Genomic DNA, 19,000 nt, shown 5'->3' with positions numbered 1-19,000 from the left:
GATTGTTGGAAGGATAAAATGGTGGGGGGAACAGAGCCTTTAAATCAGAGCTTTCCCAACGGTGTGTCGCGACATGTTAGTGCGTCGACTGCAGTGTGAAGGTCTGTCACGCAAATTCTCCTGGGGGCTAGAAAAGGGTTAGTTTAACCTCTGGTTTGCTAGTAAAACTGAATTACTGTGTCACAAAATGGTGCATGTCTAAAAAGTGTGTCACCAACATGAGAAGTTTGGAAAGCTCTGCTTTAAATTCTTTGGAAAAAGAAGTCTATAAACAAATTTATTCCAAGTTGGGGTGTTTGTGTGTGCATCTTATCTATGGGACGCGGGTGGCACTGTGGGTTAAACTAGAGCCTCTTGGGCTTGCCGATCAGAAGGTCAGTGGTTCAAATCCCCACGACGGGGTGAGCTCCCATTGCTCGGTCCCTGCTACTGCCAACATAGCAGTTCAAAAGCACGTCAAAGTGCAAGTAGATAAATAGGTACCGCTCTGGCGGGAACGTAAACGGCATTTCCGTGCGCTGCTCTGGTTCGCCAGAAGCGGCTTAGTCATGCTGGCCACATGACCCGGAAGCTGTACGCCGGCCCCCTCAGCCAGTAAAGCGAGATGAGCGCCGCAACCCCAGAGTCAGCCACGACTGGACCTAATGGTCAGGGGTCCCTTTACCTTTTACATCTTATCGACATAGATCAAGAGTCTTGACTTAAATAATGTATATATTTTTTAATCATTAGGACAGGGAAGCCCCCTCCAGATGGCGCTCCGACACCCATCAGGCACAGCCAGAAAGGTTAGGGATGCTGAGAGTTGGAGTCCAACGGTGTGGCAAGACAACCAGCATGGAAACATCCTGCTTTTGCAAAGATCATTTTATTCAGCTTAAGAAATAAAGCAGAAAAAGAGGCAGAAAGGTATTCAAAACAAAGCATATTTGTATTCAAAGGAAAGCTAGAGATGAAGAGAAAGAGAAAGCGAACAATACTATTTTATAAAATAAAACAAAAATCAGCAAAAAGGGATTAAAAAGAGCTACACACAGGCAGTCGGTTTGTTTGTTAGGGCTGTTCAGTAACATCTCCCCTTTCTTGCTAGTAGCGTCCAATTTTTCAGGGGAAATTCATGGCCTTAAATAAACCCTAGAATGCAACACAGGAACCTGTGGCCCTCCAAACATGGTCTACAACTCCCATTATTCGTGACCATTTTCCATGCAGGCTGGGGATGGGAGCTGAGAGTTCAAAAACATACTGAAGGCTGCAAGCTCCCTGTGTCTTGCGTACACCAGTGAAGATTCTGGTGGTGCAGATACAGATCAGGGCTGGGGATCCTGTGGCCCTCCAGAGGTTGTGGGACTACAAATCCCAACACCCTCCAACCCATGGTGGCTGCAGGCCTAATGGGAGTTGGAGTCGAACAATCCTCTGGAGGGTCACAATTTCACCTCCTATAATTGCTGGCGGGAATGAAATGTGTGATTCTTCCTTCTGTGGTTATTTTTTTTTAGGTAACCACACAACTTTCAGACCGCAGATTCCTGTATTTGGGATCTAGTAAAGGGTCCCCGTCAGATGCCACACTCCAAAGAGGCCTTTCCCGAATACCGGCATAGATTCTCCACAGTTATGTGTTTATCTGAAATAAGTGACAGAAACATCACACGCAGAGGGACATTACTTATTTGAAAAGGCACCTGTGCTTTTCTCCCTCTTTATAATCTTTTTCCAGTATCTGAAGCACATGGGTGCCAGACTTCTAAATCCACTCTTCTCCCTGGCTTGAAAGCTCGTCACGTAAAGGGAGAATCCGACACTGAATTTCTACTTTCAAACGAGGCATCTGGGCCATGAGATAATAGTACCCACATCTGAAAAAGGGACTACTTCTGAACCAAGTCAATCTAAGTCAAGATTTGTTGAACCGGCGTTAGAGGGGAAAGGATCACTCAAGATCCCCACCCCGCAGTCGAGCAGCTCAGGAGTGGGGTGAAGGGGGGGTGGCCCTTCCTATGAGGCCTTCAATAGCCCTTCTAAGGCCAAGATGAGGAAATGGTACCCTGCTGTTGGACTACAACACCCAGCATTCCTGGGTCACCCTTGCGGGGGCTGATGGGAGATGCAGTTCATCAACATCTGGAGAGCCAAATGTTGCCTCAGGAAGCACGGCAATGGTCAGGGATGACCGGAGTCCAACAAAATCTGGAGGGCACCAGGCTGGGGAAGGTTGCTGACAATTATTTGCTGGAGAAACTCTTTGTCCCTTTCACAGAAACTCCCATGATTCTTTGGGCTGGCGCCCAATTGTCTAAAACCGGTGTGAGGAACTACAACTCCCACCGCCCCAGTAAGCATGGCCAGTAGCCAGGGGATTGTAGTTCAGCAACACCCAAAGGTTCCTTGAACCTGGTATGAGGTGCTGACAGTCTCCCGAGGCAGAAATGGCAAAAACGGTTGTCCTCCCGGGTGTTGCTGGACTACAACTGCCATCATGCCCAGCTGCTCTGCAGGCTGGTGTTGATGGGAAATGGAGTCCAACACCATATTTAAGGCCAGAGGTTCCCCATCTCTGCTCTAAGGCCTTGTCTCCACAAAGAATGGAATGAGGTGGCAGAGTCCTGAAGTGTAAAATGGGGCTGTAACTTCTAAAAAATGATTCCTCACTTAACAAACTCCCTTGCAAGAAGTGGTCTGGGCTAGACTCTTTCCCCCCTTATCTGCTAGCTTTCTCCTTTCAACCAAACATATCTGTGTGATTCAAAAGGCGGGGGGAGTGGTGTTAGACCCTTTTCTGGATTCTACCACCGCATCCTGCTACATCTCTAAATTAAAGTCCAATTCTGTGCCCATTCCAGCAGTCTGGAGATGTTTGAAAAATGTATGTGAGACAGGATAAAAATGCCCCAGCAAAAAGCCTACCCTCAGCGTGACAAAGAGGAGACAGTTCACAGACGTACATATATATATATATATAAATAAATAATATCACATACACCGCTAGTTGAGACTGCTACCCAAGCCAGATGCTAAACAAGACAAAAAATTGAATTCATTTCCTACAATCAAAACGTAATTCATCTAAAAAAGAAAGCCAGTTTTGCTTCTGTTCCTGGTCCATTCCTATTATGCTGCCACGGTTCCAACCCATTTCTCAGGGTAAAATGGCCGGCATGGATTCGAATCCTTTGCCGTGTGCCAACACATGGACCGGCACCTCGGCCGGCTCAGATTGGCGGTCAGTGCTATTCCCATTCTGCCACCCCAGCTTGGGTCCACCTTGTCCTGATGGGCAGTTCTTCATAAACTTATTCTGCGGAAAGCAAAGCCCGGGCGAAATTCATTTGCCAAATCCAAGCAACGTTGCAGTCCGGTTAGGGCTTGACAGCGAGGGGGTTATCTGGGCCAAGCCACAGCATGAATCAATGCTAAAATGGCTGCCTAACTGCCACGCCAAACCCTCCTCACCAGATAAAAACAAAATGAGGCAAGAGTTGAGGGCGAGACTAATAGGGTAGGCCTCAAACCACGTCACCATCCCTCCTTCTTATACACAATCTTCTCTCCCCCCATACCCCATGCTTTCCTCGCCCAGTGGTCTGAAAATGTCCATTGTTTTGCCACAAGGAGAGAACCGTTAGGCATTCGGGCCTGTTCTTGCACAGACCTTTTCCTGCTTCCTGGGAGGCCAATGAAGAACATGGTGGGCTGTTGCTAGGCAGCAGCCTCACACCTCTATAGCGCCCCTTCCTTACCAAGCCCAACATGGAGAAGGGAGAGCCGTAGGGCCAGAAAAAAGAGGAGAAGGAAAGAGAAGGAAGCAGTTAGCCCAAAATGGAGGGGAGGGCCGCCCCATCCTTTTCACAGCTATGTTTGGAGAAGGCAACCGTGCCCACCGGCTCTTCCTTCAGTGACCAGACCAGAGTTCACCCTCAGCTGTGGCACAGTTCTTTGACGCCATCCTTTCACCTGAAAGAGGGTGCAAGAGGTCACCGGCCAAGAGGAAAGTAAAAAACGCTTCTCATATCTTCACCTCACTTCCGTCTTCTCCTCCTTCTCCTTCTGCCCCCTCTAGGTAGGCCTCTCCGGAGGCTTGTGCGAGGTCGGCCATTAGGCCCAGGTTGACGCACTCGGGGCATTTCTCTGGGCTCTCGGCGGCCGACGAGAAGATCTTCCCGCAGTCCGCGCATATGAAAGAGTTGAGGCCCAGGTGGCAACGCTGGTGCCGGATGAGGGCCGCCTTGGCCTTGAAGCAGCTCCCGCACTCGGGGCAGACGTAGGGCTTCTCGCTGGTGTGCGTCCGCTCGTGGGCGATGAGCTGGGAGCTCTCGCGGAAGCACTTCCCGCAGCCCAGGCACATGTAGGGCTTCTCGCCGGTGTGGGAGCGCTCGTGCGCCACCAGGCTGGAGCGCTGGATGAAGCCCTTGCCGCACTGCAGGCAGATGTAGGGCTTCTCGCCGGTGTGGGTCCGCTCGTGCTTGCTGAGGCTGGAGCGCACGCTGAAGCTCTTCTCGCAGTAGAGGCACTGGTAGGGCTTCTCGCCCGTGTGGGTCCGCTCGTGGGCGACGAGCTCCGAGGTCCAGTTGAAGCCCTTGCCGCACTCCAGGCACTTGTGGGGCTTCTCGCCCGTGTGGGTCCGGATGTGGGCCATGAGGTGCGAGTTCTGGCTGAAGCTCTTCCCGCACTCGGAGCAGGTGTAGGGCTTCTCGCCGGTGTGGATGCTCTGGTGGCGGATGAGGTCTGCACTAAGGCTGAAGCCCTTGCCGCACTCCAGGCACTTGTAGGGCTTCTCGCCCCGGTGGCTCTTCTCGTGCAGGACCAGCGTGGCCTTCTGGCTGAAGCTCTTCCCGCACTCGAGGCAGGTGTACGGCTTCTCCCCGGTGTGGCTGCGCTCGTGGATGATGAGGCTGGAGCGCTGGTTGTAGCTCTTCTCGCACAGGAGGCACTTGTAGGGCTTCTCGCCGGTGTGGGTCCGCTCGTGCAGCTGCAGGTGGGAGCTCTGGCTGAAGCGCTTGTCGCAGTGGGAGCACTTGAAGGGCTTCTCGCCCGTGTGCGTCCGCCCGTGCGTGTTCAGCGTCGACCGCTTGCCAAAGCTCTTCCCGCACTCGTTGCACTTGTAGGGCTTCTCGGCCGGCGGGGGTTTCGCGGCGCCCGGGCTCAGGCCCACCACCCCATAGCCCTTCGAGACCTCCGGGAGACCCTTCTTCTGCAAGAAGCTCTGCTGCACGGCAAACTCGCTGAAGTCGAAGAAGCCCCTGCCGAAAGGGATGGAAATTGGTCCCCGGCTGTCCAGAGAGTGGCCCTCGGACGCTCCGGCCTGGCCGTCCCCCCGGGGGAAGCTGACCTCGTCTCCCCCCCACATCATCCGGTTCAGCTGCAGCCGCTCCGAGCTCCCCAGAGAAGGCTCCCCTTCCTTGCTGTGGCCTAACCAGCCGGCTGCAGGGATGAGAGCGTTAAGACAGGGAGAGAATTCATCAAACGGAGCAGCAGCAGCAGCAGATTTGGCTAAGCAAAGGTAGATATTATTGCAGGCGCCGTTTGGAAGCAAGGTTCTAGTCCTCATGGGTTGCGTTTCAGACCCACTGAAATCTACGAAAGCGGCTAAGTATGAGGTCCACTCATTTCAGCAGATCTACTCCTGCTGCAAAGATAGAACTGAAATCAAGCTGGCAACTTAAATTAAATTACCTAGTGGCAGCCAGTCCATTAGGCTACTCCATCGCCGCTGCTGAGGAAGCCTGACTGCATTTGGCCATCCTTGAACTGACATCAACTAGCAGCCAATCCATCAAGCTACCTGAACTCGTTCAGCCCAGACACTGAGGTCCAGCTCCGAGGGCCTTCTGGCGGTTCCCTCCCTGTGAGAAGTGAGGCTATAGGGAACCAGGCAGAGGGCCTTCTCAGTAGTGGCACCCGCCCTGTGGAACACCTCCCCCATGGATGTCAAGGAGATAAACAACTATCTGACTTTTAGAAGACATCTGAAGACAGCCCTGTTTAGGGAATTTTTAAATGTTTGGTTGTGTTTTTAATATTCTGTTGGGAGCCGCCCACAGAGGCTGGGGAAACCCAGCCGGATGGGTGGGGTATAAATAGTAATTATCTATCTGAGCTAGTCATTATAAGAACTGCAACTTCAAGGAACAGGTGCAGTTGCTTTTTTCCTTCCCCCCTCCCCATCACTTTTTCCACATGCGTTGTGTTTTTCGGATTGAGGGCCGACCCTCTTACGACTGATCTTTTCCAAGTCACTCTTGAGCATTTTTGACTAAAGAGTGGAGCAAAAATGTTTCAAATAAAAGAGGAAGCAAACTAGGCAGCTCACCGCAAAGAGAGATCTAAGCAGCTAAGGGACATGCATTTAAAGGGCACCCACCCTGGGACCCTTGTTCCCCCTTCAGAGCTAAAAATCCCCAAACCCTTAATAAACAAATGTCTGTCTGCCCAACGCTGAGTGGAAGATGCAGACCTTTGAGTCTCAGCATCATCTCCTGGAAGGCAGGGCTGTTCTGACAGAGATCACCGTATTTCCGTTTGAGCTCCTCAAGTCTCTGCGCCAGAGTGTCCTCTTCTTCCCTGAGGATTATGAGGCAGTGGGAGAGAGGAGTGGGGGAATATGTAAACAGAAAATGAAGCATGTAAATAGCTTTAAGTTTGAACAGCAGAAAAAGACTCTACATTAATAGAAAGCCTCCTTAACGCACAAGAGGTTCTGGGTTCATATCCCTGTCATGACCTTCAGCACAAAATACCTCAGAGAAGTGTTTTATTTTTCCGTTCTTTGCAGGAAAGATGGGCAACAGGGGTAAGGCTGGACTCCCACTGGCCCCAGCCAGCATGGCCAGAGATGGTGGCAAACTGGGATTCCAGCAACACCTGGAAGGTCGTAGGTCGTTCTATCTTACGACTCGACCCTGATTTCCCAGGCCCCAACACCCTATGCTGGCTCTTAATGGACATGGCTATTGTAGGCCCATTAATTTCACTTCCCAGGATTCTTTGGGGGAAGCCATGGCTGTTTAAATTGGCACAATACTGCTTTGAATGTATGGTACGGATGGGGCGTCAGATGTACACAAGTATGACGATTCCCACCCCCACCTCTGGGAAAAAAGCCCTAAAGCAGGCAGATTCTTACCTGATTTCAATGCTTCCCGAATCCTGCAAGGGAAGGGTGTTGGCGGAGGGGGGGAGAGAGGGAGGGAGAGAGAGAGAGAGAAAGGTACAAACCATGAGCTGTACAGGGAAAAATTGTTCACTTTCTTACAAAAAATGAGAGCCCAGCAAGAGCAACAGGCAGCAGGTTGTTGGCCTCTGTCCCAAGGGGCAATGGAGTGCACTTCCAGGGGTGAAGTCAAACTGCAGTACCAAAGTGACCTTCCCGGGACGCAAGCCTGTACGGAGGTCTTGGGTGAAAATTTTAGATTGTTCTTTTGCACTTGTTTTTAATGTTCGTTTGGAAAAAGGAGCTAATAAAAATGGACAGCAGCTGTGGAACTCACTGACACTGGATAATAACTGGACAGTTACTGCAGTAGTAACACATTTTCTTTCTCCTTTTTAAAATATATAGATAATAAATATATAGATATTAAAGAGGTTGAGAAAGTGCCGGGGGCACCAGTCACAAAATGGCCGCCATGGTGGCATGGTGTAACACTGATGAGCAAAAAAAAGAAACAGGACCCCAAGATGATGTGGGAATGCCCCCCAATCAATGGGGGAAGAGGCACCCACATCAACCCCCGCCAGTCACAGGGAGAAGCTCTTTGCACCTCTCCCCTGTTCAGCGCAGAAGGGAAGGAGCCCAGTCCTCTCATCCAATGAAATGTGGGCACGTTTAAGAGGGAGTTTTTAATTTAGGAGAAGCTGAGGCAGTGCAACAGGAATTTGGCAAGAAGAGCAAAGGGTCTCCTGTACATTGTGGATTTTTCTGGGGATATTTACAAAGGCCTTTTGCAGGTGCCACTGCTGGAGGTACTGGCAGGCAGGCTGGCATCCTTGGGCAGTATGCTAGCAATCCCTGTAATTTATGATAGCCGGTCTGGCTCCGTGTTTTGGGTCAATAAGGAATCTGCCCACCTGTGTCAGATTAACTATTGAGTCTGTTTACCCTACTGAACTCCATCCCCCCCAAAAACCTTACCACTATCTCCTCACTGCTGTTTCCGTCTTCTCCATCTTCTTCCTTCTTCTCTTTCCTCAGGTCCATTGCTTCGGAATCCAGCAACACCTTCCAATGAATAAAATTACTAAGATCAACAGAAACCAACGGCCGCCGCTTCCTCCTTTTGAGGATTTCCTTTTTAAAGAAATATGCAGCTCCAGTTACTATGAAGATTAAGAATTTGTGTGGCCAGACACTCTCCTAGTGTCCCTCTTCAGTTTTCATCCCAACCTAGCCACAAAGTCTATCCACATTTTCAGCCACTTCAGCTATGATATACAGTTGTACCTTGGATCCCAAATGCCATGGTACTCAGACGTTGTGGCTCCCAAACGCCGCAAACCTGGAAGTGAGTGTTCCGGTTTGTGAACGCTCTTTGGAACACAAATGTCCTAAGGGGCTTCCAACTGGCTGCAGGGGCTTCCTGCAGCCAATCAGAAGCCGTGCTTTGGTTTCTGAACGTTTTGGAAGTCAAACGGACTTCCGGAATGGATTCCATTCGACTTCCAAGGTATGACTGTATACGTGTTGGTACTAACATGTAAGACCCTCATACAGCTCAGGACCACTTTACTTGGGAGACTGCCTTATCCCTTTTACACCCAAGTAGATCACGCTGCAGTCTGCAGGAATGTTTTTATCCTAAAATTCCCAAAGGCCTCAGGAGTAACCTGGCACAGGGCTTTTAGTGTGGCAACCCCTGTTCTGTGGAATAGCACTCTGGTCGAGATACAACAAGCACCCACTTCCTGGAAGCGATCAAATCTCATTTTGGTTCCAACAGTCTTTCCCGGCTGACTAAATGGGTCTTCACCACAAGCGGCCACTTGTTAGGGCTTTAAGTTTAAAAAGCATTCGTTGTATTCTCTTCCGCGCAAATGGCCTTGGGATGCTGGTTTAGCAGAGATTAAAAATCATTGTGCCATCAAACTCTTGGCCCATAGTGGTGATATGTGCAGAAGCCTTAACAGGGATTGCACTGATTGTATCATGGCTTATTCCTGCAACTGCTTGCCAGTTGCCAAGCCCAATTCAAGGTATCAACACTGACAAACAAAATTCCCAAACTCCCTGCCCCCTTTCCCCAGCAGACCACTTGAAAATTGCTGATGGTCTTGGAAGGACTACTGAATAATTTTTTCCTCCTTTATTTCCAGGAAAATATTTCTGCCTGTATTTCCAGGAAAATTTAGCCACAACCCTAAAGAAAAACCACCCCTCCGGCTGATCAGTACCTCGTTGCTGTTTCCGCTTTCCTCTTCCGTAGGATCCTCGATCATCAGTTCGTCGCTGCTGCTTTCGTCTTTAACCTTCTCGCTTATGATATCTAACGGACTCTCCTGCAATTTCTCGTGCTGAAAATGGGAGGTGGGAAGGAGAAAGAATGAAACCCTTAGGATCTGATCTGGAATAACATTCCTGATCACCAAGGCAGTTTCTGTGGTTTAAAAAGGTTTCAGCAAGCAACAGCAGTAGGGTCATCATGGAGTGTTCCCTTATGAATCCGGCTTGCATTATTCTGTCTGCCATTTGTGCAAATGTCGGTCACAGGCTCCACCTTCTCTGACAGAAACCATGGTTTACTGGGCACGTGGCTGAATTACTAGTTAGAAATCAGTCCTGGTTTCATAACTGGGGATTAAATCAGTTTCCTGGTATGGGTGTAACAGGAAACCATGGTTTAAACAATCCACAGGCCAGCACCTCAACTCGATGTACATGTACCTCTGCATCTTGCAGTGACATAGATATACTTTGAGTAGCTTGGAAATCAGACACAAGCTGTCTGATAAGCCCAGAAAAATGGTCCACTGTCTGAAGCAAACCACCAGGTAGAACCACTCACACCTCGGACCAGCTTTGTGGTGTGTTTTTGTTTTACAGTGTTATTACATTTAACAGCTTACACAAGGGATGGGCAACCTTCCAGATGTGGCTAGGCCAGGTTTTATCTCCTACTTCACAGATGTGGAACCTGTTGCCCTTCAGACGTTCCTGGACTACAAGTCCCATCATCCATGGCCGTGCTGGCTGGGTGGCTGATGGGATTCAGAGTCCAACAGCATCCGAAGGGCCTATAGGAATCGTTTACTGGTTTAGCTGGTTGTTAGGCTTATGTCCGATTTCCAAAGTTCCTTCTATACTGCAGGAGTTGATAAATCATAAGCAACTTCTGCAATAATTCTGATGAAACAGTTTGCTACTCTCAGACCAAATAATTTTAGCAATGACTAATAAAATGACATCAAATGCAAACAACTGCTATTTTTATAAAGCGTATCTGGACAGAAGTTACGTGGACGCATTATCAAATCCTAAATTACACAAGAATGTGCTTGGCTCACATCTGAGCATGCCAAAAATATCAACGCTAAAAATAGCATCTGCTGTGAAGACAACTAAGTAATCTATAAAGCCCTATTCCAGGCTTTCTTTTTAAAGGAGGAGGTGAGACATAACCGCCTTGGTTCAAGATGGGGAAGTGGTGGAGAACCAGTCTGGTATGGCGGTCTGGCTTGCCTCTGAAGGACGTCACAAATAGAAAGATATCTTGCATTTCCATTCCAAGAAGTTGAATTGTGCCTAACTGGGGTGAGGAAAACCAGCTACAGGTCCTTTTCCAGTTATCTCTGGAACCAGCAGCATTGGTGCAAAGAAGCGTTTGAAATTCTCCAGGCGTATTTTGCACCTGGTTATTGGCCACTTGCAACCGAGTAAAGATTCCAGGGTGCCAGGATGGCGCCTGATGTCTCCACCATCTGGAGGTGAATGCCTGGGGATCATTGGATCTTGACCGTTTTCACATCCTGTAGAATTATATCTGCTATATTTTATCTGCACAATTGGAATGAATTTCAGGAACGCAAACGTTGCATTGAAAAATACAACTGTCGAGCCGCCTGGCCCAGAAATGGCACCTAGGCGTTCTGTTTTGGCAACTGTAACCCTGGTTTTTAAGGAGCCGTTTGACGCCTAGCTTATATATTTGAGTTTTCTAATGTGGCAAGACCACCTGGAAGAATTTTACCCTTATGATTTCTATATAATCATATATCCATATATAACCATATATCCTAATGATGATTTTTATATATCCATGTATCCTAATGAGGTTTGAATCGCTAAAGCTTCAGCAGAACTAAAGTGCTTAGATCTTAAAAATCCAAAAGTTGCCCTCTGCCCTATTTCTCTCTCTGCCCCGCTACTGTGCTTGAAGGAAACAATAAATCTGATGTTTTGGCATTTTTCTATAGGGATCTTTCTCCAGACAGCTTCTCAGGCTCACAAGATCGGGCTGAGTTAGGTAAAGGTAAAGGGACCCCTGACCATTAGGTCCAGTCGTGACCGACTCTGAGTTAGGGAACAGGAAAAAACAGCCAGCCACAATGCAATGTTCTAAGTCAATAACAGATGGTGGGGGTTATTCAGGTTTCAACGGTCAAATAGGTTTCTTTTCCTCTTTATTGCTGAAAATTAGGGTAAAGGGCAAATTGACGCACCATCAGAGGAAAGCAGACGTATTCTTTACATGGGCAGAGGAAGAGCTTGTGCACACTCACTGGTTTGATTTTTGCTGCAACATACGACTATGTCATGTTTTATGCTGTTTGTACTCAGGTATAAAACCCCAATGCACAGGGGCTGCGGGGCCCAGACTCTGGAAACGATTCCACTGGGTCTTTACTGCTCAGCAATAAACTTTGCCTTCTTTTTCTCCACTGCTGCATCTGTCAATTCTTGGACACAATCTGAGTGGGCCACAGGCATTCCATATATACTTGCAACACTAACACTGGTGCAGAGGTGGGAATATTTGCCAGAGTTACAGAAAGCTGCCTCATACCGAATCAGGACATCGGTCCAGGCACCTCAGGACTGTCTACACTTAAGGCCAGTGGCTCAGGCCGGGAACATTCCCAATTCTTTTTGGAGATGTTGAGGATTGAACCCAGGAACGTACAAGAGATGTTCTGCCAACTGAACCACACCCCCTCCTCATAAAGGCTTTCAGATCTCTTTCTTGCCTTTTGGCACCCTAACATCACAGAGATAATCTCCTAATTTTTTTTGTGCAGCATGCCAAGGGCTTACGGAGCCCTAGAAAAACAGGAGAGGATGTTTCTAACCTTTAATTCCTCAGTGGCAGCTGATGCTTCAGCTTTCTCTTCAGTCAGCATCTTCTTGCTGTCCGCTGGCTTCTCAGGCTTAGCTTCACTGTCTCCTCTCTTTTGTTTAAGGAGGGTGAGGCGTTCCTTCGGCACCACCTGAAGAAAGAGAAACGTTACCTGCTTGCTGATTTGCTTCAAGATGCCAGGAACTGAACCTGGACGTTTCTACCTTTGAAACATTTCCTCTATGCTACAGCTTCTTCCCAACTGATTAAAGGCCACAAATTACGTGGCAAGGCCTTAAATCATGGGTAGGCAAACTAAGGCCCGGGGGCCGGATCCGGCCCAATCGCCTTCTCAATCTGGCCCGCAGATGGTCCGGGAATCAGCATGTTTCTACATGAGTAGAATGTGTGCTTTTATTTAAAATGCATATCTGAGTTATTTGTGGGGCATAGAAATTCGTTCATTTTTTTTTCTTTTCAAAATATAGTCCGGCCCTCTACAAGGTCTGAGGGACAGTGGACCGGCCCATGGCTGAAAAAGTTTGCTGACCCCTGTGGCTTAAATCATGCGCATGTATTAAAAGCCACTAGGAGAGCTTCCATCTTTATCGAGGGGAATACTAACCTCTTCTTTCCTATAACTATGCAGTGGTGCCTCGGATTACATACGCTTCAGGTTACATACGCTTCAGGTTACACACTCCGCTAACTCAGAAATCGTGCTTCAGGTAAAGAACTTTGCTTCAGGATAAGAACAGAAATCATGCTCCGGCGGCGTGGCAGCAGCAGGAGGCCCCATTAGCTAAAGTGGTGCTTCAGGTTAAGAACAGTTTCAGGTTAAGTACGGACCTCCGGAACGAATTAAGTACTTAACCCAAGGTACCACTGTAATAGACTGAGTGGTGCATTTCTAATAATCTCAAGAACTTATTTCCAAAATAAGTTCACCTCTGGCATCCTACTACCACCCTTACTGTCTGTATGCTCATATATATTTTTTATGTGAACAATCCTGAGACCTCTGGGTATAGGGCGGTATATAAATTCAATTAATAATAATAATAATAAAAACAAGACCAACCCCCCAGAGTCCGTGTTCAATATCAAACACTATTTTGCATGCCATTAGCCATCTGTCTATTGATGTTTATTTTTATTATTTTACTCCGTTTTTTATTTTTGTAACGCTGTAAGCTGCAGTGGTGTGTTTTTATGATACAATGGTATATAAATATTTTTTATAAAGAAAATAATAAACTGGGGTGGGAGGAAGCTGAGTTATCCCTTCCTTCCTCCAAAAAGCTCAGGGACCATTCTGTCCTCACCCATTCTCTCCCCACAACCACCATGCAGTTTTGACCTGTTCAGAACTTAAGCACTACAGAAAAGAAGATAAATGAGGCTAATGGCATAAAAGCCGTACAAAAATAAAAGTATTGTTATGAATATTACTACAAATCTAAAATATTGATTTGAAGCAGAGTTGAGAAATTAAATCATAATTACCAGAATCAGCAAAGCTAGAATTGTACAAGGAAAAGGGATGAGAGATGCTCAAACAAAGGGATATTTGTAGCCATTTTTTTCTTTGGAAGGAGACTCCCCACCCCCACCCCCCACCATTATCAAAGAAAAGCAAGATTACATTCCACAGATATCCAACCACATGAAAGGATTTGATAAATCGTATGCCCAAAATACATGCATTGCAACTTCTGCAACAATTTTGATTCAACTTAGCTTACTATCATTAAAGCAAAACAATTTCAGCAACATCTAATAAAACTATATCAAACAGCAAACAACGGTTGTTTTTAAAAAGTGTATCCGGATAGAAGTTACATAAGACATATTACCAAAACCAAGAATGTGCTTGGCTCGCATCTGGGCATACTAAAAGCATCAGTGCTAAAAACAGCATTTGCTGTGAACACCAACTTGTTTGACTAATCTAGAAGACTGATTAAGTTGGACCAATTCAAAGTTTTATTTTTATAACAGGAGACGTTAAACACATTGTTTCAAGATAAGGAACAGGGAGTAGTGATGTACTGGTCTGGGACGCAGGTCTGGCCGGTCTCCAAAGGACATTACAAAAATAGAAACATGTATTTTATTCCTGTTTTAATAAATTTAATTGTACTTCATTGGGATAAGGCCCAACACTTGCTGTATTTAAAAATATTATTATCATCATTTAAGTTCTATACCACTTAATATATTAAAAATATCTCTAAGTGGTATACAGAAAACTGAAACAACAACTTAAATAAAAAAGTGCAAAATATAGTTACATATAAAAAAGTTACCTTAATACAAAGTTACTATATATATCTCAATTCATTTTCCATCTGACACACCAGGTTATCTCCCAGGGTCCAAAAAGGCTCTCAGCTTACCCACAAAAGTCTCAACTTGCTTTTTATGGGCCCAAGGTGGATGGTACTTCCTCAGACATTATTAATACTTACTAATCGCTTCACTCATAAAAACAGCTCAAAGCAACTTACAGACACACAAAAAGAAATATCAGAAACAATTACAATAAACACAGTCAAAAAACGAACACACACCTTCCGTACAAATAACCACAGGGCCTAGCAGACCCTGCCCTAGACAAGCCACAAATACTTAAAAACCTTTCAGACTTAGGGTCAGAATTTTTTTTAAAACTCGACAAAGAGCGCTGCAGGCGAGAGTCCCTGGGGAGAGGATTCCCCAAACTGGGAGCCACCACTGAAAAGGCCTGTTTCTCATGTTTCCATCCTGCAGATTTCTCACATGGATGATCGCAGGGTTTGCAGGAGGTTCAAATGGAGAGAGGTAGTCCTCATGGTCTTCTCTTCTTCTTCTTCTTTGGTGATCACTCGTAGCCAATTAAGATTGTCTTCCATGAATAAGGCTTTAACAGTGAATCTGTAAGTGACTGTGGAGGCCAATTCTGGATCCACACATCCTTCCACAGTGGGGACAAAGGTTTCAAGGCGGGAGTTGATCATGGTGTGGATTTGCCAAGCGTGCCTTCCTTTTAGCACATTTCTCCCTTTTGTTCTGAGTTTGAGCTTCTTCAAAGTCCATGACACTTTTGGTAAAGGCTGTTCTCCAACTGGAGCGCTTGCAGGCCAGTGTTTCCCAGTTATCAGTGTTTATACTACATTTTTAAAGACTTGTCTTGAGAGAGTCTTTGAACCTCTTTTGTTGGCCACCAGCATTACGCTTTCCATTTTTAAGTTAGGAATAGAGTAGTTGCTCTGGAAGACGATCATCAGGCATCCGCACAACATGACCAGTCCAATGAAGTTGATGTTGAAGAATCATTGCTTTGACACTGGCGATCTTTGCTTCTTCCAGTACACTGGCATTAGTTCACCTGTCTTCCCAAGTCATGTGCAAAAAAATTTCAGAGACACCGTTGATGGAATCTTTCGAGGAGTTGGAGATGGCGTTTATAAGTGGTCCGTGTTTCACAAGCGTACAGTAAGGTTGGTAGTACAATAGCTTTGTAAACAAGCATTTTGGTTTCCCTGCAAATGTCCCGGTCGAGGTATTGGGTTCCTGATCCACATAAGGCTTTATGGGTCAAAACCAGCACTTTGAAACTAACTGGTAGCCACTGCAGTTGGGCCAGGATTGCCATTGTGTGCCCAGACCAACTTGCAACCTGGCTGCCAGGCTCTGAACCAGGTGCAGTTTGTGAACCACCAAGAAATATTTAAACATTTCAACGTAGTATAGCATCAAAATGATTTTATTTATTTGCAGAGTATGTCCAGATATTTTTTTTCAAAATGCGAGCAACAGCATCGAGTGATGCTGCAAGCTCACGACTCATTGAGTCTATACATACTTAAGGTACGAGGCTCGTTTATAATTCATGTTGCTATGTGGATGCATTGTTTTACACTTTCTAAGTATCGCACGATTACATTATAAAGTACAGTGGTACCTCAGGTTACATACGCTCCAGGTTACAGACTCCGCTAACCCACAAATATTACCTCGGGTTAAGAACTTTGCTTCAGGATGAGAACAGAAATTGTGCTTCGGCGGCACGGTGGCAGCAGGAGGCCCCATTAGCTAAACTGGTGCTTCAGGTTAAGAACAGTTTCAGGTTAAGAACGGACCTCCGGAACAAATTAAGTACTTAACCTGAAGTACCACTGTAGTTTTGTTTGACGTTATAAATGAAGCGCTGCAAGGTGTTGTTTCCTTTTGCTTTCCAAAGTATTTCTTATCAAATAAAAAACTGGTGTGGTCTGAGCACATTTTTTATTCTGAAAGTGTGGCCTGGAGAAAAAAGTTTGAAGAACCACTGTTTTAGAACATAAGAAAGCTCAGCTATTGGATAAAGTTCAACACCCTTTTCTCACGGCAGCCAATCAGATGCTCTTTAAAAAAAACTAAAAAAAAAACAACTTAAGAGATTTTGGGGATTGAACCTGGGACAAAGCACGCATTCTCCCATTGAGCTACAGCCTGTCCTCAGATATTTAGGAACAAAGGGAGCTGCCATGTATTGAATCAGACCCTTGGTCCATCTACCTCAGTAATGTCAACACAGACTGGCAGCAGCGTTCCAGAGTGTCAGGCAGGAGACCGCCCCCCCCCCTCCCCAGCCCTACCAGTTGGGATAGCTCAGCCGGTACAGCAGGAGGCTCTTATCTCAGGGTTGTGAGTTCGAGTTCCACGTTGGGCAAAAGATTCCTGCATTTTAGGGGGTTGGACTAGATGACCCCCAGGGTCCCTTCCAACTCTATGATTCTACCTGGAAATGCCACTGGTGTTTGGACCTGGGCCCTTCTGCAAAAAAAGCAGGTTCTCTGCCACTAATTTTCCTTCCTTCCCCATAAAATGTGGGAGCAGAACCTCAGATTTGTATTGATTTTTAAAAAATTGATTTGGGGGGGGGCAGGTGCTCCCCCGCCTCGCCTTGGCTACACCCATGCAGCTGTGGTTTGAACCTGCAAACTCCTCCATTCAAAAGCAACGCTCTAATCCAGACCAATTAATACAGCTTTTTAATTTTTTTAAAAGGAAATTATCTTTGTTGAATGTGGACCTTTGCCTGCTCCCCTTTCCTCCCTGATAATTCCTACCTGAATTTTCTCTTCTGCACCCTTTTCAACTCCGGCGTCCATGGTAAAGTGATTGCGGAAATTTTCTGCTCCTAGTGGGGGAGAGGGGAGGGGAGGAAAAGAAAAGAAAAGGGAGTTTTAAATTTTTTTTAAAAAATGGTTGAAAGGGAAAGCGGGGTGCGGTGGGAGAGAAAAAGCAAGCAAGCAACCCGGTTCTCTCTCTCTGGGGGCGCAGAAAAGTCGTAAGTTCAAGTTTGCAGCGCTACCAAGGCTCCATCGTAGAACATTTGCTTCTCGATCTCCTTCCGCATCAGCAGAAAAATCAGGAGGAGCAATCGCTTCGGTCGAGAGCGCTAGGCCCCACGTGCTGCTGCGCCGAGCCCCTGAGCACGTGCAGAGTGCAAATCGTAGCACCACCCAGCTCTCCCCGGGAAGCAAGCAAAACCTAACTTCAACTCCCCCCTCCCGCAAAAAAAAATATTTCAGGGAAAAGAAAAGGTGGCTGCGGGCGGAGGCGGAAGGAGTTTATTATTATTATTATTATTATTACTATTATTATTATTACTATTATTATTACTATTATTAAAAAATGCTGTAGAGCATGTGCAAAAAATCTTCCCTTTCCCCCCGCACCCCAACCTACGGAAACGGATGGCGAAGCGCAGCCAAGCTCGTCTGAAGGCGCCGAGAAGTCCCTCCGGCAGGCGGAGGGTGATGCAACAGAGAAGGCCAGGCTCCTTCTGAGCATGTGCAAAGCGCGCCCCGCTACCCTTTCCTGCAAGGATCGCCCACCCACCAGCCCGCCCCCTCCCACACCCACCCAGGGCTGGGGGCGGGGGAAGGCGGAAATCGTTTAAGAGAATGCCTCTGAGCATGTGCAAAGTGCACCCCTCTCTTCTTCCCCCGCCCGCAGGCTAAAAGATCCTTTCTTGTGCAGGAAAGCGGGAGGAAAAATCAATAATATAAATATAGATATAAAAATAAAAATAATACTACTAAGTCTGCAAATCTGTCGGAGCTGCTCCAGCGGAGTCCAGCTTCTCTAATCCCCGAGTCTTTGGGAGGAACGTCTGCATTGCTAACTTAAACCGGTTAGCCACCCACTCGCTTCCCCTCCCGCGGAACCCTGGGAGTTGTAGGGCGGCAGGCCCGGCGCGGCCATTCTCCGCGCGGCCTCCGGGACTACAACTCCCAGGGTTCCTTGCGAGGCGATGGACGCGGCGAGCTTTGCAAAGGGATCGGAGCAGAAGCGCCTGGAGCAGAGACCAGTTTTGCAGAGAAGAAAGAGTCAGCGGGGGATAAACCTTCAAAGCAGGGGGCTTTTGTTTTCATTTATAGTTTCTTTACTTCCTGCCTTTCTCATCGCCCCGCATCTGGAGTTTGGTTTCTTTTCAGGAAACCGGTTTGAAACCGGATTAAAGGGGCGCCGTTTAGACGCGGCTTCGCGCCGCTTAAGGACAGGAGACCTCTTTCCCCGCTGCCTGTCTCCCGCGCCCCTCGGGGTCCAGGGATCCGGGACGGGCGGAGGCGCGGGCTGAGCTCACCGTTCACACGGACAGCGCCCGGGGACAAAACCCGGCGCGGCTGCCCTGCGAAGCGGAGCGGAGGGGAGCAATAAGGAGAGGAATCCGTGGCTTTCTGCTTCCCCAGGGCCAT

General features: G+C 47.3%; 1 protein-coding gene across 1 annotated transcript; it reads right to left on the bottom strand.

Annotated features, from left to right (window-relative positions):
• Positions 1 to 849: 849 nt before the first annotated feature.
• LOC308465336 (uncharacterized protein) lies at positions 850 to 19,000 on the bottom strand (the record flags this gene model as incomplete). The annotated part of the gene is made up of 9 exons (XM_080985209.1): positions 850 to 5,424; positions 6,458 to 6,564; positions 7,127 to 7,149; positions 8,135 to 8,221; positions 9,391 to 9,510; positions 12,283 to 12,420; positions 17,366 to 17,436; positions 17,988 to 18,170; positions 18,889 to 19,000. The coding sequence occupies 9 exons, from the start codon at positions 18,998 to 19,000 to the stop codon at positions 4,010 to 4,012; spliced, it is 2,256 nt and encodes a 751-aa protein (XP_080841335.1). The 3' UTR covers positions 850 to 4,009.

This window comes from Podarcis pityusensis (genome assembly GCF_964106645.2).
Source record: "Podarcis pityusensis genome assembly, chromosome: 2".
NCBI lineage: Eukaryota > Metazoa > Chordata > Lepidosauria > Squamata > Lacertidae > Podarcis > Podarcis pityusensis.
This window is presented reverse-complemented; position numbering and strand designations above follow the sequence as displayed.